Source organism: Anguilla rostrata, chromosome 19 (genome assembly GCF_018555375.3).
Source record: "Anguilla rostrata isolate EN2019 chromosome 19, ASM1855537v3, whole genome shotgun sequence".
In the NCBI taxonomy this organism is placed as follows: domain Eukaryota; kingdom Metazoa; phylum Chordata; class Actinopteri; order Anguilliformes; family Anguillidae; genus Anguilla; species Anguilla rostrata.
This window is the reverse complement of record NC_057951.1, coordinates 13042620-13055785: the sequence shown is the minus strand read 5'-3', so window position 1 is coordinate 13055785 and position 13166 is coordinate 13042620. Positions and strand designations below refer to the sequence as shown.

Genomic DNA, 13166 nt, shown 5'->3' with positions numbered 1-13166 from the left:
TCGACGTATATCGCCGCCAACTTTGTTATATAGAATTTGACAATATTTTACAGTCTGTAAAGAAAGCATGCTAACATATAAACTACATTACCCATAAATCAGAAAACCATCTGCGCACACTCAGTGCGCAGGTAATGGTTGCCCCTCCTCCCCCCGATTTCAATGTACTGTAAGATGGTGGCTAGAAGGTGCCGCTGCAACACACTCTGAGGCTGAAAGAAAAGGGCAAGGCATATTCTCAACAAATCAGATCAGAGCTGAAAAATAAACGCAGAAAGAATTCAAGGTGCCTGCTTACACAAAACTTGGGCAGTTTGAAAGATAACCATTCCCCGCCCCCCTTGGTGTGAATTTCCCTTGGAGAGGAATCCCAGCTATAGAGAGACAGGGTGAGTATCCCACAAACTATCGCCATAAACTAGAATTATAAAGTAAGGTAACGGGGCGTCTACGTGTGTATATGTACAAATCCATCTTTCACACGTTTTCCCACCCTCTCTTCATGGCTCCCAGTGTTGGGAGGAGTGAAAGTCAAAGGTTGGCGGAGTCGGAATGGCTCTGGTGGAGCCGACTGGAGGGAGAGTCGCAGGCTTCGCCGGGGCAGAATAGGCCGCACTGCTGCGTGAACACAACGCCTTGAATATTAGCTGGTTAGCCCCTATCACTGTCTGATTTTAGCCCATGGTGTAAGCAGTGCCCTTGGTAGCAAGTTGGTTGTGTTTTTGTACAACCAGCAACGATTATAGAAAGACCCGTGTTGTCTAGATACTAGCTGGCTAGCTTGCTTATCTGCTGTTAGGTTCTGTCGACGTGTTTGTATCACGTAAGTTACACACTCGACCGGCTTTTTCGTTTGGTTGAACGACAACACGTCTGTCTGATGTAAGCTTGGGTGTGTAGAATAACAAACCAGTGTGAAAACCGACAGTCGGGGTTAGCTAGGTTGCCAACTAGTTGTCGTTCAAGAGTGATTTGTTTATCTTGCAAAGCTAACAGGCTAAGTTAGCTACCTGCACTACCCCACCCGTTGAAATCTGTCCCAACTGTCTCGGAAGGAGCTAGACGAATGTTAGCTAGCTAGCTGTCCGGAGCTAAGTTGACCGAACTGTAACTAAAATTGGTTTAGCTAATGCTATACGTTATCTGCGTAAAATTTATATGGATATAATGTAGGCTACAATGTTGTGGGTTATCTCGCTAGCCACTGCCAAACCCTGGCTTCACTTAGCTAGTTGCTAACACACGTTAGCTAGCGCACATTTGGGTTATACATCTATGCCATGGAGCATTAGCAGGTCTGCTACTACCATAAGGCTAACATTAGCTAAGAGACTTCACTAATTATAGCAGGTAGCACGCTAGCTAGCGCTAACTAATTCAGTGTTTCCTCTTCCTTGTTTAAGCGGCAATGTGGCTGAGCGCTTGCGGAACTGGACTTGTGACCACAAGGTTCTAGGGTTGATTCACACGTGGGATAACGTTACCGCTTTTCCACGTATTTCAATGAAATGCATGTTCAGTCAAGACGTTCCTGTCAGTAGTTGTCCAGATGTAAAAAATTATGTTTAATTGTTAATTAATTAGTTAGCTGGCCATTGTGTCTTGCAGGTATTTTTAAACGGCGAAAATCATGTTAGTTTAGCCCATTTCTAAGCTATGCTATGCTTGCAAAGAGCGGGTGGAGCGTGTGCGATATTTTGTGGTGATTCTAATGTCTGTCTTAGTGTCAGCTGTATAGGCAACGATGGGAATGGTTTCAAAAGGTTCTTGCACGTAATTTAGACTTAAGTCATCGTAGTGGTTCGATCATATAGCTACATGTTGCTGCCGTGACTGTGCTCAAGATGTAGTTGCCCTCTTGTCCCAGTGTCTAACTGGGACAGATGACATGATATATGATATTGTTCTCATAGCCGTCGTTTACACGTGCACAGAAATTCCATACCCTCTCCTGTAGTTAAAGCCCGGCTTGGACTTATGACTTGAAGTGCATGGCAGAGTATTCCCATATGAAATGATCTTCATTGCACATTACTGTATTTTCAATGTGTGTTTACAACGAAATCGTTAGAATTCATTAATAAGCTGAGGCACACTGATGTCCTGGGAGATTTCACTGTGTCTGGAAAAGATAGTGTGATTTTGCTGACGGATTAAACGATGGATGACAGGATATGGATCCAGCAAAGTGTACTCCATTCTGACCCTGTTGCGATCAGTTCGGCCAGCTCCACGAGCATGAGTCAGTCTGCTTTCCTGGCTTTCTCTTGGCACTGAAGGCAGTGGGCATTGGGAAGGAGGTTCACTTGACAGGGCTGTGTTGTGAATCCCGCTGCCGGTGTCTGGGTGCATATGCGCAAGGCATGTCGGTTTGTTTCTGCTGATTTTGATCGATGGCGTGCAGCAGGGCCGTCTATGTGCTGTTGGCAGACGCTGTCTCAGGCAGTCCCCAAGTCTGAAATTGAAGTGGTAAATTGTCCATCTTAGAAGCGAAGGAGATTTTGGGCCTTTTTAAGATCGCACTGTCAGAACCTCTCTGCTGCCTGCACCCTGATGTCTTACTGGAACAGATGACATCCTGTTTTTCCCCCCCTTTCTTTTGGGGGGGTTCCAACCGAACCGTAGTTGGACAGGACTCTTAATGGGGTTGTGACAACGGACGCATTCTTAAACCCCCCCCCCCCCCTCGATGACTTCCATTTGTGACCAGCCTGATTTATTTTCTCCCTTTCACTTCCAGACATAACCTATTAAGTGTCCACTGGGACACTTTTAAAGGGGTGCACTTGTGGTCAGTTTGATTGACATCAACTGCAGTGCTTCTGTTTGATTTTAACCAGGCGATAAACGACTGGTGCCACATTGCCATTGAGGTTCCTGAGGCTTTGCTGAAAATGTGTGAAATTATACATACCTGTGGTTGAGTGGTTTTATTGTTTTTCAGGGTAGTGGAGGCATTCAGGTCATGGCGCATATTTGTGTTTTTGTGCGTTTGTGTTTTCACGGAAGCCATTTTTTGACTAGGAAGTTGTGCATGCAGCAGTTGGCCCTAACATTATACTTGCGGTAAGTGTGTTTGGTGCTGCACCTCTTTTTGTAAATGACGACTCAGGCATCATTATTCTTAACCTTCTGCCGGAAGGTGTGGAGTGAAGAGGAATAATAATTGCAAAAGTGAAAGGGCAAGTTCAACCCCTTGATTGTTTGAGTGGTTTTGGAGTGATGCAATTCCAGGTTTCGGTCCTTGTTTGTATGTTAGGCTAGTGCCGGTGTGTTCCTTGTACCTTGTGTTCTGATGTGGTTTCTGGGTAGCCTTACTCAAATTCTGCCCTTAAGTGGAGTGTGTCATGGGAATAGCATTGCCCTTATCTTCCCTGGAGATGGGCAGTAGCCTTTATGCCCTGGAATTTGAGTCTGCCTGCATCACTGTGGAAATTGTACCTTCCTGACTTGGCCTGTGATGTTTGTTTTTTTGTTTTTTTCTTTTTCCTTTCCTCCTGCGTATTGTCACTGCCTCTTTGACCGTGCGGTCACAGGTCAGAGGATGTGACGCTCGTGCTCACTCGCGCTCATCCAGGGTTGGGGGGAATAACCGTCGTGTGGAACAGCGCAGTTCGCTTCAAAGTTCCGGAGGGCTGGATCCTTATGAATAGTCCCGACAGTGAACTGACCAATGAGAGTTTTCAGAGTGCATTCAGAATCTGGTGACATCATCAGGTTCCACAGTAGGACAGCTCCCATTGGTCAGACTGCTGCTGTCAACACTCCAGTTGGCTACTGTTGCTGCACAGTTGTCATGTCTGAAGGTTATGTGACAGTTTCCCCAAATTGGTTTGCTTGTGGCGCACAGCTCTAAACCCTTGTCCCGTTAAGATTATTGAAAATATGCAAAGCGCCTCCATCATCTTGGGTTTTAAAGCAGAATGCCGGTTTGGCTTGTTACCGTTTGGTGCACCGTGTCTTTCTTCCACAGTCCAATGTTTCATGTCAGGCCCTGGATGCACTCTCTTTATGCCACATATATATGATTTCTTTACCAATCAGATTCTTATCATATTAGTTGATTTATGTCTAAATACAAGAAATGGGACGTGGATCAGATTTGTCCGAATCGGTTTTGAATCGCATCAGGGGCTGGCCTGGGTTGAATTCTGACTGTGTCAGATCTGAGCGTAAATACGACTTGCGTGCATTTACTTCCATCGCCAACAATCTTCTGTTAAAAATAACTTCCCGTAATAACCGGCTTCAGAGCCGCGTTAAAGAAGTCAAGCTTGACCAGACGGCCACGTGTATCAGATATACAGAAATAAGACATTGTCAGCTGTATCAGATATGAGTGTAAATGGGCTCTCAGGCTCTAGGTTGAAGTGCAGTCCAGTCAGTCAGGGGGGTCAGCCAATGAGCCGCTGAGCCAGGCATATACTGAACAAATGCCCCCCCCCCCCCTCAGAGTGCATTAAGCTAACATGGGGGTAATGACAAGTTGGCCAAATGATGCCCGCCACTTTGAACGGCACAGGGATTTTTAGTGCCCACATCTAAATTCGATCCTTAACGCCTCATCCAAAGGACAACGCCTCCTACAGCTCTGTGTCCCCGTCACTGTGCTGGGGGCACTGGGGTTCATTTGCTCCAGAGAGAAGAGTGCCCCCTGTTGGCTTGCCAACGCCACTTCTAGCAGTCGCTTGTGGTTTTATGAGGAAGTCTGCTGTCAAGCCGAGCGATGGCCATAATGCCTTAGCTTAAGTCATGTGACATGAGTGTTACAGGGTGTTTTACTGCTGGCTATAAAAATAAACCTTTCCCATCATTACTTAATGAATATTATTATTAGTTATGAGTTGTCAGTGCAGAGCACTTCCCTCAAACTGTCCGCAAACTGAATGTTTGTAACTCAAACCGAGTTGTATAATTAGATTCCTCTGCCAGGGGCATTCTGTGGTAAATGGTCTTTTACCATAGAATCTTTTACGGCACTGTAACTGCTTTGTAGTGATACAGAGGTGTATCATTATTCAAGCTGTACTAGAGCGGACCTGCTTACTCTTTAACCAAGGACAGTGTTTTAAGGACTGAGTGGATTATGGGTAAAAAAAAAAAAAAAGAATAGGAGCAGAGTCCTAAGGTTTATCAAGTTGACAGCTGCTTTGGGTTAGGGTGAAAGGCCCTTTTTTATGTCTTGGAATGAGCACGCAGCGTGTTGTGGGCGCAGTGCGTGGTGCGGAGGTTTGGTGGGACGGGTGCCGTCGGGCGCACTGCGTGCCGTTACACAGCCGTGGCGTCAGACAGGAAGTGAGGCGCTGGAGGGATCCGTTTGAGTTGTCGTGATCTCGCGCAGTCCGTCTCCCGGAATTGCTGAGTTTCCATATGTGAAGCAGCCGTAATGAAATGTGTGTGAAACGCGGAGAGTTTTTGGTGCCTGACCTCTCCTGGTTCCTTCAAACTCCTATCGTGACCTTGGATTTTTTTCTTTCTCCCCTTGACACATTAGGGCACTGCGGACAGGCCCGGCCTACAGCAACAGAGTCTGCCTGAATATTTACAACACATTGATCTTTATGTCATTTGCCCTTTTGGAGCTAAGAAGGCAAAGTGTGTGTTTACTTCCCAGAATTCCTACCCAGACTGTGTTCCCAAGTCTTTAGAGGCTGTCTGACGTGTTGAAGCACTTGTAGAGAGTTAGACCCCTCAGCATTACGACAATAGCATTAGAAAATGGCATGCATGCCAAATGCTTTGTTATACTGTAACCATAATAGGGCCTTGCATTTTGATTGCTTTAAAATGTTGAAGTAATGAAGTTTTTGGACTTGAGCCTTTTGGACTGATCAGTCACACAGGGTAGATTTATAAATTGACCGGTGTGATTTATTGGGTTGAAGTTGCTGTACAGATGCCCTTCGCAGTGAAATTACCACTTGAGTAGCTTTGGCTGTGTCCTGCGCTGGATCTTGAATATTTGCTGATGTACAGTTATGCTGCTGTCTTTTGTTCAGCTGCTTGGGCCGCATCCCGGGCACTCCTCCTCCTCCTCCTCCTCCTCCTGCAGGCCCAATCTGAGCCTGAATCTGCAGGAGAGCTGGGATCTCGCCGGCGGGGTCACGTGATCTGTGTTATCTGTGAGGACGGAGCCGATCCTGTCCTGGATCTTGTTTTTTTTTTGTGCGTCGTCAGATTTTCCTGAGCAGAAACGTCCTCTGACAGAACGCCCTTTGCATTGCGGGCAGCGCTGTATTTTTTATTTTTCAGAAAGCAGGACGTTCTAGGGGCTGTGATGATGGGCTGTGTGTGTATGAAGACAGTTCCCTGTTCCGAGCTGAAGCTCTCTGCTCACCTAGTTAAGAAAGTCCCCCCCCCCCATTCATAGAGGCCGTGGAATGATCCAGTTCGCCTCCTCACTGTAACCGAATGGGAGTGGGAGGACCCGCTTGAAGGTTTGGGTTGGCTCGTCCTCATTCTCATAGAAACGGAGGGACAGTAGGGCGGAAGGGGCAGGTGACTGCGCTGCGTGTGTGTTTAGGTACAGGATAAACCTGCTGGTGATGTCATCTTCACAGTGGTGAATCACCTCTGCCGCCGCCGTCCTGGGTCCAGCCATGGTGGCGGTGGACTGCTGTGTGCTCACTGTACCCTGATTGGGTTCTGTTTAAAGACCAGCGTAACCGTGGGAACGCCTGCTAGCGACCGCAGCCGTGGAGATTGAGGAAGTAGCGCTTTTGGCCGTGCGGGGTCTGAAGCAGCTGTTTGCTGCCCGTGTCCTGCGGGCTCAGGCAGGCAGTGCGTCGGGCCGAAGTTCAGCAGGATTTATTACCCTCTGCTGCGCAGGCTACGTGACGTTTCCCCTGCAGGTGGACCGCCCTGTTTTCACCACAGGCAGAATGTTCTAATAACGTTACTGGTATGTTTTGTTAGTATTATAACGATGGCAGCAACATTGTGAGAAAATTTTGGCCATGTCCCAAACAGCTTACTTGCCTACTGTTCAGTATGTAAGTTGACACTGGATAAGAAGGGTTGTTAAGTTAAGGCAAAATTGAAGTGTAGGCTACTTCAAATCCCTGGATGATATGCTTTATATTTGAGGACGCAGTAGTCAGGCTGTTTCAGACCTGGCCCTGGGTGCTGGGCGCTGGCAGTCCCACCATTCGGTTCTGTGCGTCTAATTATTTTCCATGTCCATGGCTGGTCTCTCTGTTTGCGCGGTCCTGGTATTGTCACCACCAGCGCTGTTTTTAGGGTCAGTCACCCAGCATCGGTGTGTTTTCCCCAGAGCTCAGTGTCTGGGGGGGGGGCGACTGGCTGGGCGAGCCGGAGGCCGCAGAGTCTGGGGAGCGGGGAGCGGGGGGTCAGAGTTAGCGCCGTAGTTCCGCGCAGCTCGCCAAGCCACTGCACGCGCTCAGTGTGCTCTCGGCCCTGCTGCCGCCGGTCTGTTTGTCTCAGACGGCGAAGCCCGTCATGCGCCTCCTGCTTGGCCCCCGGCCAGCGGCCGTGTCAACAGAGCCGCCGGGGCGACGTGGAGCCTTTCCCCTCGCCAGCCGGCGTGGCAACCCAGAGCGCACTTTACTGCTGCCTGTGTGTGTCCAGTGTGGCAACCCAGAGCGCACTTTACTGCTGCCTGTGTGTGTCCAGTGTGGCAACCCAGAGCGCACTTTACTGCTGCCTGTGTGTGTCCAGTGTGGCAACCCACAGGGCACTTTACTGCTGCCTGTGTGTGTCCAGTGTGGCAACCCACAGGGCACTTTACTGCTGCCTGTGTGTGTCCAGTGTGGCAACCCACAGGGCACTTTACTGCTGCCTGTGTGTGTCCAGTGTGGCAACCCAGAGAGCACTTTACTGCTGCCTGTGTGTGTCCAGTGTGGCAACCCACAGGGCACTTTACTGCTGCCTGTGTGTGTCCAGTGTGGCAACCCAGAGTGCACTTTACTGCTGCCTGTGTGTGTCCAGTGTGGCAACCCAGAGAGCACTTTACTGCTGCCTGTGTGTGTCCAGTGTGGCAACCCACAGGGCACTTTACTGCTGCCTGTGTGTGTCCAGTGTGGCAACCCACAGGGCACTTTACTGCTGCCTGTGTGTGTCCAGTGTGGCAACCCAGAGCGATCTTTACTGCTGCCTGTGTGTCCAGTGTGGCAACCCACAGGGCACTTTACTGCTGCCTGTGTGTGTCCAGTGTGGCAACCCAGAGCGCACTTTACTGCTGCCTGTGTGTCCAGTGTGGCAACCCACAGGGCACTTTACTGCTGCCTGTGTGTCCAGTGTGGCAACCCAGAGTGCACTTTACTGCTGCCTGTGTGTCCAGTGTGGCAACCCACAGGGCACTTTACTGCTGCCTGTGTGTCCGGTGCTCAACTACAGTATGTGTGCAGTTAGCATTTAATGCTGTCTATAACCTGTGTATGTCCTGTCAACACTGTATGACGTTAGCATTTAATGCTGACTGTAGCCCCTGTGTGTGTTCACTCAGCACTGTATTTACATTTCTTATGGCATTTACAGAGCCTTATTCCAGGGCATTCACACACATAGCACTTTACTTGTATCCATTTATGCGGATTAACTACAGAATGCAGGTTAATTACTGCTCAGGTACAACGGCAGTGTCCTTACCCGGGATTCGAACCTGCGACCTTTCGGTTACAAGCGCAGTTCCTTACCCACTGTGCCACACTCCGTCCTGACACTCCGTCCTGTATGGAGTTAGCATACTTAGCACTGTTTGGGGTGCACTATAATAAGGCTCAGAGCATGTCTGAGTAAACAGTCCCCCCCCCCAGTAGATAGATTTCACTCGGATGTGCTCAACATATGGTGGGCAGGTCGGCTGGCTCTGGTAATCCTAAATGTGGGCCAGGAGGGCATGGTAAGGGGCAGACGCCCCCCCCCCCCTTCCCTCCGGTCCTGTCCGGTCTCCTCTCCTCTTCCCTTTAAAGAGAGAACTGGGACTGGCTCCGCCCCCCTCCTGAAGCTGGGCAGGGGGACAGCTTATTTTTAGCAGGCTGCCCTCCCTCCACTCGGCATTCCCCGTGCAGGGGCCATGTCCTGGCACCGCTGCACCCCCCTGTCTGTGGGACGGTCCCGCGGTCTACGTACCCCCCCCCCCCCGTCTCGGCTCAAAAAGGGGCTTTGGGGGTGAGACTTGGGAAAAGGTTTGGAGTGAAATCAGCTGCCCTGTCCCCTTCATTACGGCTGGGGCCATGTTTAGCCAGCGTGTGGCTGGTGGCTGAGTGAGAATGCGAGCGCACATACCTCATGGCTAATGATCTTCCAGCCTAACACAGTCCTGCGTGTGCGGTGTGAACAGCACTCCCATTGAAAAGGGGGAGTGGGGGGGGGGACTAGAAACTTTTAACAAGCAAGGAGCACATGTACAGAAAGTGAAATAAATTTAGAGAATTAGAACCTTTCCAGCTGCGACATGCAAAATTTAAACTCCAGGGCAGCTATTTCTCCCCCCGATTTCTGCTTAGGTCCGGAAGCAATGTCCTATTTTACTGGTGTTCCTGTTCAGAGGCCCTGATTCCCCATCGCTCTGCAGAGACTGGGCCGGGTGCTGCGAGTGTTTATTGTTCTGTTAAGGAAATTGTTCCTCGCCGAAGTGCCAGCTTGTGCGCTGAAGTGGGTGCCTGTGGATCGGGCCAATTAAAGGTCCAGTGTGAGGTCACATCGCGGGCCCAGTAATCCACACAGTGACTCAGTCCCCCCCCCTCCTTTCAGACGTCTGCTCATCGCAGATGGGGGGGGGGGGACTGACGGAGGAGTCGCTCGGTGGTGTGCTGGGTTAGGGTTGTGATTCAGCCCGTCTGACAGGAGTTAATCAGCCCGGTAAGATGCCTGCCAGATTATTTATATAAATTAAGATCTGGGGCTAAAAATACCAGCGGGTGCCTGTAGCTTCCCGCTGCACATCACACTGTCAGGTGCTGATGAAATAATTGAGGGTGGAGGGGGGTTGGGTCGGGGCGGGGGCGGGGGGGTTGTGAGGGGGTGAGATGGCTCGTTTCGGTACCGAGCTCGTTGTGTCTCAGGTGATGCGACCTGGAGGCTCCAGGCCTTGATTCCGTACCTGGCTGCAGGGCAGAATGGTGGACCTGCGCCATGTTCAGTCACAGCTCTCTGGCTCCAGGCCACAGCCTACAGTCTCGTCATCTTCCGCTACACGTTTTTCTGATTGAATAAATAACTTTATTCTTTGTGAGCTCTGTCCACTCTGGATGATGACAGCTGTGCTGTGCAGCTCTTAAGGACTGGTTTACATAGTCCAGTAAAACCCGTTAACTAAGATAATACTGGAAATATTTTTGTATCCGGTTTGTGTAGCCCAAGTGTATTCATCCCTGTGGTGTGTGTTATATTCAGGTCTTTTAAAACCACGGAGTTCACCGACACGCGGCGTGTTTGCTGTGCAGCCGTGGAACCAGTGACGGTGGTTTCTCTCTCTCTCTCCCTCTTGCATGCGCTGCTGCGCTCGGCGTCTGTGTTTGTGGGACGGGTGCACCCAGAGCCACACGCGACGCTAGCGATCTGGGTGCAGTCAGGCAGAAGAACAGAGGACAGGTAGAATGAGGAGAAAACGCAGGGGGGGGGAGGAGGCCAGCCCCTCATTCTTCCGTAGGCTTCATTTGTCTCTTTTAAACGGGGGCCGGCCGCCCGGAGGGGTTGTGGGGGGGCGGTGAAGCCTGCATGAGGTCTTGGGCTGTAGAAAAAGGATTGGCTGGGAGATCTTCATTTAACAAACAAAGTGCGACTCCAGCAGGTTCACCCTGAGGAACAAGTCTTGCCTCCTCGTTTTCTCTCTCTTCCTTTTAATTTATAGCTTCTGCTTCCTGGTTGTTCATTTGTAATGTCCCCCCCCCAGCCCCGCCGCACCCATTGGCCGTACCGTAGGATGTCCCGCAGCCCTGAGGTTAAGGACGACTCCATGGAGTGCCCGCTGTGCATGGAGCCCCTGGAGATCGACGACGTCAACTTCTTCCCCTGCACCTGCGGCTACCAGATCTGCCGCTTCTGCTGGCACCGTATCCGCACCGACGAGAACGGGCTCTGCCCCGCCTGCCGAAAGGTACTGCCCCTGCCCCGCCCCCTGCCCCGCCCCAAGGTACTGCCCCCGACCTGCCCCCAGCCCCTGCCCCCTGCCCCAAGGTACTGCCCCCGACCTGCCCCTGCCCCCCCTGCCGAAGGTACTGCCCTGCCTGCCCTGCCCTGCCGAAGGTACTGCCCGCCTGCCCTGCCTGCCAAGTCTGCCCTGACCTGCCCCCTGCCCCAAGGTACTGCCCCTGCCCCCAGCCCCTGCCCCCTACCCCCTGCCCCAAGTACTGCCCCTGACCTGCCCCCTGCCCCGCCTGCCGACTGCCCCTGCCCGCCCTGCCCCAAGGTACTGCCCCCACCCTGCCCCTACCCAAAGTACTGCCCTGACCTCCCCCTGCCCCCTGCAAGGTACTGCCCCCACCTGCCCCCAGCCCCTGCCCCCTACCCCAAGGTACCATGCCCCTCCAACCTGCCCCCAGCCTGCCTTGCCCCTGCCCCCAAGGTACTGCCCCGACCTGCCCCAGCCCCTGCCCCCTACCCAAGGTACTGCCCTGACCTGCCCCGCCCCGCCCCTCAAGGTGCCACCTGCCCCCCCGCCCCAGTCTGCCCCAGCCCGCCCCCTCCCCAAGGTACTGCCCCTGTCCCGACCCCTGCCCCAAGGTACTGCCCCCAGCCCCTGCCCCTCCCCAAGGTACTGCCCCTGACCTGCCCCCCTGCCCCGCCTGCCGAAAGGTGCTGCTGCCGCCTGCACGCCAGCTGCAGCACGGTACAGCTGCCCCTACAGCACAGTACAGGACTACATGGCATCACAACCTGCTATGCACAGCTCACCTAGGGTACAATGTGTACGATTTTAAATGGTGTTTACCAGTCCTGTTGAGCCACAAGTCCTAAAGGTTTAATGATTATCTTTTTAGTAGGTAGACTGAGTTGTCTCCTAAAAGGATATTCTTTCCGCAGTATGTGCAGGTGAATTGACCAGCACAGAGTGACGTAACTTCAACAAATACATAAATGACAGTAGTTTGATTTACAACTACTATACAAATACAGCCAAGGCTTTGTCATAAGACTGAAGGCGATACTTTTGAGAAAGCAGCACTTTCTTAGCAGCAAATATACTGAGTTTCCAGTTCACTACATCAACACATTAGTCTGGAAGGGTTCCTGCCATTTTTGGAAGTGGCAGCTAAGATGAATGGCTTCTGTTTCCAAAACTGCACCAAACAACCAGCTACAGTTTTTTTATTTATTGAGTCACTAATGTAGGAAGCGAGGCTCAAACTTTGCTGGGATACAAGGCAGGCTGCATTTAAAACATAAATAAATGCCGTAAGTAAAAAAAAAAAAAAGATAGTAATAAATAAAACTTTACAGCTCATACATAATATGCAGCGCAGCGAGGTTCCTGCTGGTAATCAGAAGTAAATTAGCCGCGTTTGACAGAAGCGCTGCTGGAAGATAGGAGTGGAACTGAAACTCCTCGGGGAGCCAATCCATCATTCCGCCCCGTCCTCCTCTCCAGTGCCCCTCGGTTCCCACGGCAGGTCTGCGAGAGGAGGAGGAGAGAGAGAGGACAGAGAGAGAGAGAGAGAGAGAGAGAGAGATGCAGGGGTGGGACTGGGGTGCAGTCTGTAGTCATGCATCTCTCCATCACCGCACCTTCTATACCGTGATGTCATTGCTGTCTGTAACCCTCTCTGCTGTGCCCCCCTAACTGACTAAAGTGAAAAATATGTCATGAGAGTGGACGGCCTGTTCTCCTTAATTAACCAAAAAAAAGGGGGGCGCCTGAAACTTCTGCAGGCATGTTTGGTGTGACCTCCCTGAGCTCAGGGTCCTAATCTGGCACCCTGCCCCCTTTCCTCACGGCAGCCTTACCCAGAAGACCCGGCGGTGTACAAGCCGCTGTCCCAGGAGGAGCTGCAGAGGATAAAGAACGAGAAGAAGCAGAAGCAGAACGAGCGCAAGCAGAAGATGACGGAGAACAGGAAGCACCTGGCCAGCGTGCGCGTGGTGCAGAGGAACCTAGTGTTCGTGGTGGGCCTGTCCCAGAGGCTGGCCGACCCCGAGGTAAGACCCCCCCCCCAAAACTAAGGTTCAGGGGCTTCTTCTAGCCCCTGTTACCTTCTTCTGTGGTT

General features: G+C 51.3%; 1 protein-coding gene across 1 annotated transcript in view; it reads left to right on the top strand.

Moving 5' to 3' along the window:
* Positions 1-150: 150 nt before the first annotated feature.
* The window catches only part of LOC135245436 (CCR4-NOT transcription complex subunit 4-like), a 28709-nt gene continuing 15693 nt past the window's right edge, over positions 151-13166 (top strand). Inside the window, exons 1-3 of the mRNA XM_064318482.1 lie at positions 151-389; positions 10856-11059; positions 12901-13098. Coding sequence (XP_064174552.1) covers positions 10886-11059; positions 12901-13098 — 372 coding nt within the window. The 5' untranslated portion in view covers positions 151-389; positions 10856-10885. The remainder of the gene's footprint in view (positions 390-10855; positions 11060-12900; positions 13099-13166) is intronic.